The 13,411-nt window shown below is 38.0% G+C and overlaps 1 protein-coding gene across 9 annotated transcripts in view; it reads left to right on the top strand.

Moving 5' to 3' along the window:
* The window catches only part of VPS13B (vacuolar protein sorting 13 homolog B), a 489,796-nt gene that overhangs the window by 428,929 nt on the left and 47,456 nt on the right, over nucleotides 1-13,411 (top strand). For all 9 annotated transcript variants that reach the window (XM_072852126.1, XM_072852122.1, XM_072852127.1 and 6 more), the window contains 3 exons: nucleotides 3,802-3,983; nucleotides 5,776-6,125; nucleotides 12,186-12,347. In XM_072852126.1, coding sequence (XP_072708227.1) covers nucleotides 3,802-3,983; nucleotides 5,776-6,125; nucleotides 12,186-12,347 — 694 coding nt within the window. The remainder of the gene's footprint in view (nucleotides 1-3,801; nucleotides 3,984-5,775; nucleotides 6,126-12,185; nucleotides 12,348-13,411) is intronic.

Below are 13,411 nucleotides of genomic sequence, written 5' to 3'. Positions count from 1 at the left end.
TTTTAAAAATTAAAGTGAGGAATCATGATCATGTTTCTTGCTAATTGTTTTATTCAAAGTAGATGATGTACTGGATTTTGACCTCTAACAATTTGGGTTCAGACCAGCATTTGAGTCATAAATTAAATGAGTTAAGTGGTCTCTTTCTTCTTCCCAGTGGATATTTTCCCATGTTGCGGTTTCATCACAAATGGCAGTTTTGGTTTAAATATTCCACTCTTAAAATAAGAAAAATAATGCAGGTCACTGTTAAGTCATTGTTCCCAGTTGCCATATATTTAACTTGAACTGCTTTGCATGATGTGAAACTATAAAACTTTATAATATATAATTACTTCAAATGCAGGTATTTTCCATTTTAAAAATTCTGGTATTTCACTGGATTAAAAAAAAAAAAAAGAAATTTCTGGTATTAAAGTCAGGTCAGTTTTATTTAGAATTTCCTCTGGTTTTGCTACACCTATCCCTCAACATGTTGTACCAAACACAAAGCAGTAAAAGCTAGTTATTCCTTCTCTCCCCAGCTGAAAAGTTGTGGACAGTCCACACTGCATTTTGTAGCTCCAAAGCAGGCAAGAGAATGTGGGATTTTTTGCTATTGTATTCATGTGATGCACAAACTTTGATTTCACAATCAGATCTACCTCTATGATATTAATGCTCCTACTGTTGTTCACCAAGACTTAATAGAAAGTTTCCTGGGTTTTCAGCTAAGACTGCTTTATTTTCTGTTTGTGCACAGCATGTGATGAAGGACTGTGTCTTTGATTTCTGTGCTCTATGCAAGGTAAAAGGAGAAAGTAGCAGTGCTAGAGGTCTGACAGAAGTCTACCTAGGCAAAAAGTTTAAATGGGATTTAATTTAAAATCGGAGGGTCATGGTAGTGATTGTAAGGACTACAGTCCCCCTTTAAAAACTGTTTACTCGATATTACAATCTCTTATTATAGTTCTTTTTTAAGGCAATACTATAGTAATTTGGATGCTGCTCTTAGTGTATTTTGTACTGTAACTGGTTTAGACTGTTACTGTATTTTTATTTTCATAACAACATGGGGGCTATAATTCTGGATATGGTTTCTGGTTGAGTAAAAAGCAATGGACCCCTTCACAGATAAAACAACACTTGAACAAAGTCTGGTCAGGCAGGAAAACGGTGATGAAAGAATCCTCGTTGCATTTCTTCTCAGATGATTTCTAGAGGGTGATCTTCTCTCTGTAGAGTGGCTTTCCCTTCTAAAATGTGATTTAGCCCATATTGTCCTGCTCTTCTCAGTCCTCCACTACCAGCGCTTGTCCCTTCCTGCCACGGGAGAGGATGCAAGGCCAGTTCTGTCCCAGGGAGCAACACTGTCCCACCCTCATTTGCTGTTTCTCTCTGGTTAGTTTTTTAAGCATGTGGTTGGACTCTGAAGTTTGTTAGGGAATCGTTTCAGTGATGGGCCTTTTTTGTTTCTCAGGTGACTCTCCATGAGGAAACAAAAAGCAGTTTGGAATCATTTGGTTCCCAATATTTTGAGTTCCAGAATATTACCTCTGCTTGGTCTGCTGCTTGTGGGGCAGAAAAGTCAGAGCAAAGTTGGGCTAAATGCTTTAAATTATTTCCTGGTGTGAAGCTCCTGCCACATTTCCTCCTGCATCAAGCATGTCATGTTGTCGTGTAATCATTGTGGTTATGAATGAGAAATGACGAAGGTCCCATCACACTGAAATGCTTGAAAATAAAAAGCAGGTGTATAAAATTTGACTAAATAAGAATTTGGAGTGTTTTGTTTGGTTTTTTTTTTATTTTATGAAAATATCCATCTCCAAAAAAACATATCCAAGGAAATAAAAATGCTGAGTCACTGATAGGTGACTCAGGGAACAGGTTTCCGAGGAAAAGAAATTTATAATTTCAGAATAAATCCCAAATTTCAGAAATAAATGTCCTTCCTTTTTACTGCAGTTAGTGTTATAGCTGTTTGTGCAAATTAAGTCTTAATTCAGAATATCAAAGTGTAATTTTTTTAAAGTTCCTCATAGCTCGATTAACATTTGTTTGCACCCCTCTACCCTTTTTCTATTTTCATTCCATATGTCCCTGAACTTCTGTTTCTAATCAAAATGCAATGAGCAAAAATTCTTAAAACATTGACAGTTATTCTGAAAGAACTAACCAGTTTCACAGATTCAAAATTATTTAATGTTCTAAATCGGCATATGAATTTTGGTGGCTTTTGGATTTGCTTCCATGCTTTGTTCCAACAATCTAAGGAATACCCATGGCAGAGCAAAGAAAAGCATCCCATTTCTCTGACTCTAGTCCACTCCCATAGATGTTTTATCATGTGAACACAATGAATAATTTTATTTCCAAAGAAGCCAGTTCTCAAAAGGCCTACAACACCATTTTTGAAATGTAAACAGGCAATTTGAGGAGGTAAAGAAGCACAGGAAAGCAGCTAAAAATCTGATTAAGTGATCTATCTTTCATCTTTCACCGACGTAATCCATTCCTGATATCCTGTCTTGATTCTTCAAGATTTAGCTAGTTTTAGTTGGGTTTTACTGCTACACAAGTATTTTGATTTATGTCCACAAATCTAAAGTTGGAATTAAGCTCCATAAATAAATACCATACTAGCTAGTTACCATAACACAAAATAATACTGATAAATTTACCTATCCATGGAATTCTATGCATTTTCAGCTGAACATTTTGAGTACCAGCTATATTTGTGCATAATTTTGCAGTAACACACATGGAGCGATGAAAAATTTGGTCCTAAAAGCATAAGACATGTTGCTTTGAAAGCCAATGTTCAAATTTAAACTTGTGTTTGAATTTAAAATATCTTTAAAATGTCAATGGAAATATAGTCATGGTGCTTTATAAAAACTAATTGCTTTCTGACAAAAATAGTAAGTTGGCCTTACTTAATCCTTCGTTAAATTTTATTTTAAAAATAAAAGCAGTATTGGGCTGAGGACATGGACTTAGTTTTCTTGAATCAAGTCTATGCTTTTAAACTATAATTCTTTAGTGCCAAACTGCAAAGGGAGTGGGAATAAGGAACATTAAGGATAGATTTGGCTTAAATTAGAAGTTTATTTGTACTTCAGTGGTGTCTTAGCAACCTATAGAATTGTGATGTAGTGTTAGTTTCCCTCAAGAGACTGAAAGATAATGCTTGGAAATTCATGGCGTTGGGAGCACGGCTAGGAAAAAAAAAATCAGTGGGGTGGCATTTCAAATGTATAGTTAATATGTTGTAATAGGTGCTAGTAAAAGGCTCCAGGCTGAGCTTATAATACTCGGAGATTCTTTTTAAATGATGACTCTAGAATGAGAAGGGCAAAGGAAAGAAAGCTTACAGGGGCAGGGTTTATGTGTAGAAGTAGTTTGATGGTTGTGAGTTGGTTTCCTTAAAATAAAATGAAAAAAATCATTCTCTTGACCAGATTAACTTTCAGCTCATTCTTATAGCTTTAATGATGGTAATGTACTCTGTTTAGTTATTTCACCAAGTAAAGATACGTGGTATATTTTCTCTTTATTTTCTGTAAATATGCTTCGCTTCTGTGGTTCAAGTGTTTCAGTTTGTAAATTGAAAGTGCAACGTGATAAAAGCGTTGTTGGATTGCAGACTTGTCTGCTATGTTCTGCTTGGAAAAAGTATGTACACTAACATTAGCAGTTAAAAGAAAACAATGACATTGGCTGTGTCAGAAAACCAACATGGCACATGGTCAAGTCCTACTGTAAAGCGATAAAATCCTGGAAGTGCTGAACTACCACTTTGTTATCTACCTTCCGCAGCTCAGAAAGTGAATCTGGCTCACAAAGTGCATGCGATCAGCTTGTAACCCCCACGGCATTAGCAGCCTGTACCAGGGTTGACTCCTGTTTTACTCCTTGGTTTGTGCCATCACTAAGTGTGTTGATCCAATTTACTTATTTGGAAGTCCACCTCTGCCATCATCTTGATCAACTAGGCACAGGTATGTACTCCTTTATGTAGAAAAATAAAAGCATACAGTTCATACGTGTTGCTTAATCGCTGTTTTGCTGTCTGTAGTCCCCATTTCCTCATTCAAACAGGCATTCTTGAAATAAATTATCACCAACAGCCACCGGTGGTACAGATTTCAGGGTAAATCTGGTGACTTCAGTGCATTGAGAAAGTACATACGGTAGGCAGTGGGGCTGGCTGATCAGCCCCCTTCCTCCCTCCGGAATGGGTAACCAGAAGCCGTCCGGTTTTCGTAGTCTGATTAGTGACAACAGGTGCCACGTCAGTTTTGAACCATCTTAGTGAATGAATTTGATCTTTTACATTTTCCAGCATATTAACAGTACTATTAAAATATCTGAAGATTTTGCAACCCCCTTAGTAAGAATTCCTTGGAAGAGCTCTGAGAACTGCAGATTTAACTGTTATTTCAATTATGATCACTTTTGGAGCTACATCTGGTTTTGTTCAGTGCTCTCTGTCATTGCATTAATGGCAAATACATTCCAAGAGATCTTTAGATTATTGTCTGATTTTCAAATGCCAGGAATGCTTTCCGTGGAAGATGAGCAAATATCTTAGATACATTTTGACAGGGACAGCTTTCTTCATGAGTAGTTTTTGTGTTTTTGCAAATATTATAATATATTCATTATCAAATCATACCAAGACTGACACTCAACGTCTAGCAAATAATTTCTTGTCTGTCGGCTACCTCTGTCAATACATAATCTTCCTCACTATTACACTCCAATTCCACATGCTCGATCTTTAAAATTACATGTACTGGAAAAAGCAAAAATCAGATTAAAATCAAACCCAGCTGTTTCATTTTTCAACAGCAACTGAGTTTATGCTGATGCTGCTGTTGTTCTTGTTACAGCACCTAAAGGCCCTAAGTTTTGGGGCTCCGTTCTGCTATATGCGAAGGGAGCACAAAACTTATTGTATCCATTATGCTTTTGTAGAATAATAGGGCTTGATCCTGGAAAGTGATGAGTGTTTTGGTTCCAAATCTGTAGAGCACTTGAGCATATGCTAATTTTAAGCATGTGAGTAGTTCCAACAGCATAAATAACATCATCAATGGAAATACTCGCATGCTTAATGTTACACAAGTGGTGTACGTGCCTTGCAGTGTCTGCTGCCACAGTGTTCAGCACTTTGCAGGACTGAGACTTCAGTGAATGCGATAAAATCTTTTTTATGATATATTTCTCATGGTTTAGTCTTGGGATACTGTTTTGTTTAATTTCTAGTATTATGGGGTAATATGTCGCATCTCAGTGGGTTTGTGGTCTTGAACTCTCTGTAATTGCAGCAAAGACAATTTTCATTGTGGAGCCTGTTAGCCTGCACAGTCACATGTCAGCAAATATTATATTGCTAGTTTTTATTGCATTCATAATGTGCTATGTGTGGAATAGCATATACATCTACTATAGCAAAAATTCTCAGAGAAATATGGTCTCTGTTCCAAATAGGTGGCAATCTGAAGTATTGTGCAGTGTGTAGATAAAGCAGTTGGGCTGGCTGGGTCTGTTTACCATGAAAAGATTTTGGTTTGCAGATACTTTTTGTCTGCAGCTGCTATTAATTACAGTTCTATTTACATCTAATAAACAGTGTGAACAGGATTAATTTCATATTTCAGAAATGTAGACTCTTATGAATTTTACTTGTTTTCATCATATGTACAAGCAGTTAAAACACAATTTACAAAAACATACAGAATGTGGCAATGGTGATGTTCTAGTCTTGTTCGTTCTTTTACTTTTCAGCACCACCAAAGTTTCTTCAGCCGTTTTTATCTGATAAGAACATGCCATCAGAACTAGAATACATGATAATTTCCTTTGATGAGCCTCATGTATATCTTCGTCAGTGGAGCGATGAGTCGATGTTCCAGGAGATCCAGTTTTCAACTCAAGCTGACTGTAAACTTTTGGAGTGCCGAAACGTGACTATGCAGAGTGTTGTGAAGCCTTTCAAAATCTGGGGGCAGACTGCTATTTCCAGCAGCACATTAGGAAGGCTATTGGACTGCACGATAATGCTGGACCCCGTTTTCATCAACTTTGGCCAATACGCACTTCATTCTCTAAATACAGCAGTTCAAGCTTGGCAGCAGGTATGCAAATTCAATAGTGAGAAAAAAATGTGATTAATTTAATAGAAAATTAGAATACCAACTACATTCATTAAAAATATTCCAAGATGTAAAAGCTTTAATTTACACTTAAAGTGTTTTTTACTAATAAACATTAATTCCGTGATAGCAATGAAAATTAGGAGACAATGAATGCTGTATGTAAAGGTAAATGTAGCCAGAACTGCTTGAGTTTCAGTGAAACTACATGGATTTATATCAGAATAATCAGAATCTTGGTCTTGAAATGCATAATATTCCGTTAATTTATGAAAAGGTGAGTGATGCATGATATGTAAGCACAGCTCAGTCTGAGCGGTAGAGCATATTGTTTCCAGCTACTACTTCTATCCTTATTGAAGTTCAACACTAGTTTCACATTACATTCTGTGCAAGCAGCATTAATGGCTGAAGCCAGTCCCAGCGTAAGGAACCTTGCTTCTGCAATGACCCCTTGAAGGCCTGTAATTCCCTTACTCCACTATAGCCTTGAAATCAAATCATTCTCTTCATCTGCCTGAAGACCTATGTGGAGCCTGGGAATTAATTACCTATCATGGCACTACAATAACAAAGCCCCCAAAAAAGGACAAAACATCTGGTTTATATAAAAAAATTCTTTTTTAAGGGCATTCCATGGTTTTCTTGTTGCAAAAGGACATTCATAAAACAAGATCTAGTGTGATTTAAATCTTTACAGCTGGCTCAAATATCAATGTGAACAAAAATCTTTGTAGCTCCAATTTCTGTTTTTTGTCATATTTTGAACAATGCTTTTAATAAAAAACAAACATAGAAAGTATAAGAGAGTCCTTGGTAGGCTGTTTAAACCCAAAATATTTCTGACTTAGTACTAGTCCCTCATCTAAGACATGTGTGGCAACTACTGCAAAATGGCCTTCAGAAAGGTCAGTTTCCTCTTAGGATGGAAAAAAAAAAGATCTCTCAGACATAGCTATACATATAAATAAAATATGGTGCATAAATATTTAAATGTTTTAAACCACATCACAGTGTGAATGACTGACTGACTACTCTGTGCCTTGAAGGAATATTCTGAGTTGAAAAAATGGAATTGTATATTTGATTAAGTAGAGCCATATGTCGCATAGTATATTGCTGACAGGTACATTCTATGAATAGTTGGTACTGATTTATACATGGATTTGGCAATGTTAACATGAGCCACAGGAGGATATACTTCTGTAATTGTTGCTGTAATTTTCTCGTTTCCTCTCATGTCAAGGGTACTTGCCACCATGTTCTGATGTGGTGGGTATCTAGCCCTGAGTATTTGAGATTAAAAACTTGCATCGCTTTGAAATTAGGGAACAGTTAACACACAAGTGGGTTCAAAACGGCTTATTAAATTAATTGCTACCAAGATGTTTTGTATGTGGCTTTACCTCCAGACTGGGGGGTGGCACGCACTGCATGGGGAGGGAATGAATTTGCCAGTGATAAGCATTGTTTGATGTTTGCTGTTCACACAAAATACAACATAAATGCTGCCAACTAGAAGGATGAATTTAATAAGCAGGAAAGGTTATTTGAATTCTCCACATATTTTTTTACTGGATTAATATCTGAAACAAGTGATGTTGTAGTCAGTGGACAGACAGATGAAGCGTGAAACAATTTGGCCCTGCACCTTTAGGTCAAGAGTTCAGGATTAAGAGAAGCCTCTGTCAGTGTCTTTGTTTCCTAGATATGGACTGATGGGGTTTTTTTGTTTAAGTAATGATGAACATTTTGAAAGTAGATTAAGCCTAAAAAACACCAGGCATACAACTTGCTTTATACTTCTAAGTCACATGCTGAAAATCTGAGAGGATTAGCACTTTTTAAAAGTTTCCCCTTTTGACATATTTCACTGTCTAATCTGAAATCCCTGTTTAAATACAAGCAGTAACAGGCTAATGCCCATCTAAATGCAAAGCTAAAGTAATGGTTTTAATAATCAAATAACTGGACAGGGAACTTCAAGATTGTTATTAATTTAGTTTTATTATTTAATAATAACATACAGAGTATCAAGTGAGATAGAAAATGTGTGTTTCCTGTGAATATGCATGGGGGGGTTGGTTTTTTCCCCTTTATTTGGGCATTTAAGCCTTCACAAATTGTATTATAGCATTAGTGCTTTGTGATATCTAGAGACACAGGGTCAGCTGAGAAAACAGCTCCCCAGGTATGGTACTAAGTGAGTATTCCTGGGGAAAAAAAACTATTCCTTTGTGGTCTTGCACTGCAAATGTTTTCCTAAACCCCTCAGAAGTTATAAAAGCTCCTGTTTTAAACCTATTTTAAACCATTAGAACTGCTTTTCCTTGAGGTCCGCATGGTGCTTAACCTTTCTGTTGGCAGTTGCATAAGTTTTCTTAATGAGCTGGGATCAGTCAGAATGACATGGGTGATCACAGTAGTTTCCCCATCTTCCTACCATAAGCACAAAGAACAAAGGAAAATGGTACAGAAAACTTGCATGTAGAATTTAACTTTCTAGCTGATAATGTCAGGATAGTGCCATGAAAATGAAGTTTAAACAATCAGAAGGAAAATGTTCTTTTCTCTTAGAGGAGCTTTAAGGGGGATAAGAAATTGCTAAAGACTTTCTGTCCAAAAAACATTACTAGGTACTGAAGGGAGAGAGAGTGTGTGTATGTGTGTGTGAGAGAGAGAAAGCTTGCACGGGTCTTCGGTAGCTTGTGAAGCACACAGAAAATAACTTTGTGCATATAAAGAGGGCTAGGATTTTATGGGGTTTTTTTCCCAGATCCAGAAGTGCTTTGAAATAGCTGTGAGCTGAGACATGAGCAGCAAGTCCTGAGACAGGGAAAGCCTGGTGACTAGTATTATGTGGGATGTTTTTCCCCTCTCTGAATAGAATTCACAAAATGCTTGAAAGCCCAATAAAGGAGAGACACTTTCCAGGCCTCTCTGAGAGAAAAGAACAGCTGAAAAATGATCTAAAGAGGGGCAGGAAATTGTCCCCCAGGAACTGACCCTAATCTGTCTCTGATTCAGGCTGTTGATCTTTTGCTGATTCTTTTGATTTGCTGTTTTAATTCAGAGAAGGAATTTTTTTTCCTAATCCACGCTTAGGTGTTTTCAGCTCCTGGAGTCATCATTCAGCCCTTCAACATCATTGCCACACAGATGGCCCAGTTCTATTTGGTTTTATTATGTCTGGTTTCTCTACGCTCTCTTTTATCAATCAAGATTTCCTCACTCCATCCTTTTGCTGCCTTTTTTTTTTGGTCCCTTTCTGCTTACCCTAGAAGCTTCTACTGTCAGACTTCAGCAGTGAATTTGGGATCCAGTTCCCTGTGATGGGTGCAGGGAGCTGCTGCAGCTCCCCAGGGACCGAGAAGCATGGGTGGTACTCTGTCTGGGAAAAATCTCCTGCATTTACTGCAAGGAGAGTAACAGTTGTCTAGAACCCTTCCTGTACAGTGCATAGTTGCCATACTGAGCTACAGCATCCCCAGACCTCCTTGATGATCCTTTAGTCAGCTGTTGTTATCAAGACTTGAGGCATCAGTAGCTCACTCTCAAGCCTTGCAGCATGGAGCAACACCTTATTTTGCAAATCTTGGTGTTTCCTTGGTTAAAACTTTGGAACTGTTATAAAATCGAGCTTAAAATACCTCTTTTGCTTAACTTTGAGAAGCGTTGCTGTTAAAAGCAGTGGATTCTAGTAGCAATCTAGCATTTAAGACTAACGATTAATGGTAGTCATTCATCAACACCAAAATGTGTGCAAGTCTATTAATAATCCCGGATGGGATAACATTCCACCAGTACAATTTAGGAGTTCTATGCATGCCAAGAACTTGCTAGAGTCTCTTTTCCCTCCGGAAAATGCAAGAACCTACAGTTTGTGTTAACTTACTTGAAACTAAGTTAGTCCGTTAGTCAGGTAAAAAGAAGGAACTTCATCATCTTCTGGTGTTGTTCTTCCAGTCTGTGTATAATCAGCAAGAAAATGTATTGGAGTAAAAAAAATGTTCTTAAATTCCCCTGGGGTTATATCTAGGTTTGACTATAACAACATGCTGAGCTCTGTGGATAGTAAATCCTCCCTTTTAAAAAGAACATTTTGCAAAGCCCTAACAGGAAAATATATATATTTGTGGTAGACTTATGGGTATGTGGGTATGGCAGCTTGACAATAAAAAGTCATAGATCCACCACTAGAAAATGCCAAAATAAACTTGCACTCTGAAGTGGCACTGTAAATGTCAGCCTTTAGCACACCCAGATCTGCTACTGAATGTGATAAAGACATATTGCTTTGTAATGAATTTTATTGCTTTAAAAAAGTGAGATTTTGGTTATGCTCACCTGACTCTTGTTTCACACAAGGTACCTGATCTTATGCAGAAGAATTCATGAGATTTGGAGAGAAGCTTTAATCTAAATATTCTCATGCTTAAATACTCCTAGGATTAATAATTTTTTGCACAAACACTCCCAGCCAGTCATTCTGACATTCAGTCACAAAAGGAATTGCAACCTGCACCTTAGGTTCTTCTGAAGTTAATAACAGTAGTGAACATGCATTCAAGGATGCTAAATTGGACATACCTTGCACACTTCACTTTTCAGAAAATCTGTTCCACATGTATCACCCAGCAATGTGCTACAAGCAATGTACCAAACTGTTTTTCATGGATAACTAAGGATCCAGAGGGATCTATGAGGAAATATTTTTCTCTCTCGCTTGTTTGATCTCTGAATTTCTGCAGGCTTCCAGGCACATTGTTATCAAAGAACTAGAGACCCATATGATCATAGACAGAGGAGGTGCTAGCTTCATTATGTCCATTTAAAAGGTCCACTGAGAGAGCAAGGAGGGGAAACAGAATCAGCTCTCAAAGACCATGGAGGTCCCATAAGTTAGAGAAGACGTCATGGGAAGAAAGGATGAGAAAAGAGCAGCTGGGCTATATTGTGGAGAGAAGGGAACCAACCGACAATAAAGCATTGTCAAAAGTGTGTGCTAGGAAAGATGGGTCAAAAAGAGGTAACAAAAAGCACAGGAAGATGAATTCTTTGTGTTATACCCATTAAATTGCATGAAGACTATGCAAATACTGCTTTCTTGGAGTAATTGTTATGGTTGCTAGATAGTTGCTTGTAAGTGGAAGGTGCCAGCCCAGTAGTGACTAGGTCACAAATATATGAGAGGTGATCTCCAAATCAAATTGGCAGTCACACTTTGACCTTTCCCGTATAGGGGATTATAGTTCGTGCCTTCAGGAGCGGAAGACCTGTAGCTCTGGTAATTTTTGTGGCTATCATATCGTCGCCTTGTGTCAACAGAGTGACAAGCAACCAGATGAAAAGCAGAAAGAGAGGGATGGAAGGATGCTGCAGGCAGGAGAAACAGTATTGTAAAATCTAAAATACTTTTAAAACCCGTGATAGGTTTTGATTTTTCCTACTAGCCTGTCAAATTGCATGATGCATTTTCAAACTAGCCTTGTGGAGCTGTGAAAATACTCTCCCCGCGTCTCCTGCTTTTTCTTTAGTTATTTTTTTAAGTGTTGTGGTATCAGGAGAGAGAGGGTCTTCTGCTGCTGACCCACAGCAACATTTCAAAGTAGAAGCAGCAGCTGGGGAAGAGGAAGTGCAGCCTGTTGGCCTGAGAGATCAGTTGTCAAGCACGGAGAAACCTCTTCATGCCTCTCTGCTCAGCCTGTAGTGCCCTGCCTGCCCTATGTGATGTGTCATTTCCAACTGACTTTAATTTCGTTGAAGTCTTTTACATAAGTTAGGAAATCTAGTTTTTATTGTAGTTTTAAATCTTTAAGATTTGCATTACAGAAACATGAAGTCAAATATGTTAAGTCTTAGGGTATATTTTGTCAACCCAAGCACTAGTTTTTGCAGAGAGTAGAGTACTATGAGACCAAAGCTAATGGCAAGAGATCTTGAAGCATTTCTGTGTTATAACAGTCGCCACTGGGCAGACAGCTGCCAAATGTCTTGCAATTAATCTGATGCTTACTGGCTTTCATATCCCTTTCCTTTCAGAACCAATGCCCTGAGGCAGAGGAGTTGGTCTTCAGCCATTTTGTGATCTGTAATGACACACAAGAGACACTGCGGTTTGGCCAGGTGGATACTGATGAAAATATTTTGCTGGCTAGTCTCCACAGTCACCAGTACAGCTGGCGCTCTCACAAGTCCCCACAGGTATGTCAGAAACAGCCCTTCGAGTGCAGCAGTTGCTAAAGCTGGCTGGTGGCTTTATGCGATGATTCCTCGGTTTTCTGTAAGGTCTCGGCTATCTCTCATGCTCCGGTTCTTTCAGGAGCCACACGCTGGGGCTGCATCAGAGAGAAAAGGTAAACAAAGAGTGAGGAAAGCCAGAAGTGTTTAGAAGTTACTTGAGGGTAGAACTGGATGTGCACAACCGCTTTCTGTAAAACTGAGCAGTTGTGGAAACTGAAGCTTCTGAAAAAAGGCAAAAGAAGATTGCTTGCCAGGTTTTTATAACTAAGTGATCAGTGTCTGTTTTCTGTGATGTACGTTAGAGGTTTGGGGAATTTTTTTAATGAATTGTTTTTACCAGAAGCATCTGTTCACTGAAATTGTTTGCAGAACAGGGTCAAACTGGACAAATCTCTCAACTCAGCATGTGCTTGCATTAGAAAAGATTTGAAATTGTCAGAAACACCCCACTTATATAATTTAAATAATGCAGTTTCTGTTTCTTGGGTGTTTTTTTAAGGATAAACACTGAAACAAATAAAATATTTTAAAATTATCAACAGGAAATATTTCAATGAAACCATGTTGTTGGTTTTCTTGAGTGGTGGCGAAAAATGGACTTTTCATCTTGATTCAAGATAGGGCAAGAATTTAAATCTAAAAAAAGTGTTTATGAGACAGCAAAACCATTCCTTCTCTCTTTTTAATATATACCCAGCTCCTGCTGAGTGGGAGACTAGAGACCTGTGCCACCCCACTTGCTGAGCAGCAGTCCTGCACTGAAGAGTTACTAAAATTTTTACAGATCCTAGGAGAGGTGTGGTGGATGGGGGTTCCTAACTCCTCTAGAGCCCTGGAAAATACCAGCCTTAGCATGTGAGAAAGAAGGTGAAATTTGGATGGTAATTCTAAACAGGAGCTGTGCCCACTTTCACTGCTGACAAGTTTCAAGTTTCACTGGGAAGCAGAGATGGCAAATTTACTGTGTTTTTCGTTCATATGTCAGTTGGTGGATATGCAAAACTACTGAATTTTACATGAATGCG

Source organism: Ciconia boyciana, chromosome 2, assembly GCF_034638445.1.
Source record: "Ciconia boyciana chromosome 2, ASM3463844v1, whole genome shotgun sequence".
In the NCBI taxonomy this organism is placed as follows: domain Eukaryota; kingdom Metazoa; phylum Chordata; class Aves; order Ciconiiformes; family Ciconiidae; genus Ciconia; species Ciconia boyciana.
This window is presented reverse-complemented; position numbering and strand designations above follow the sequence as displayed.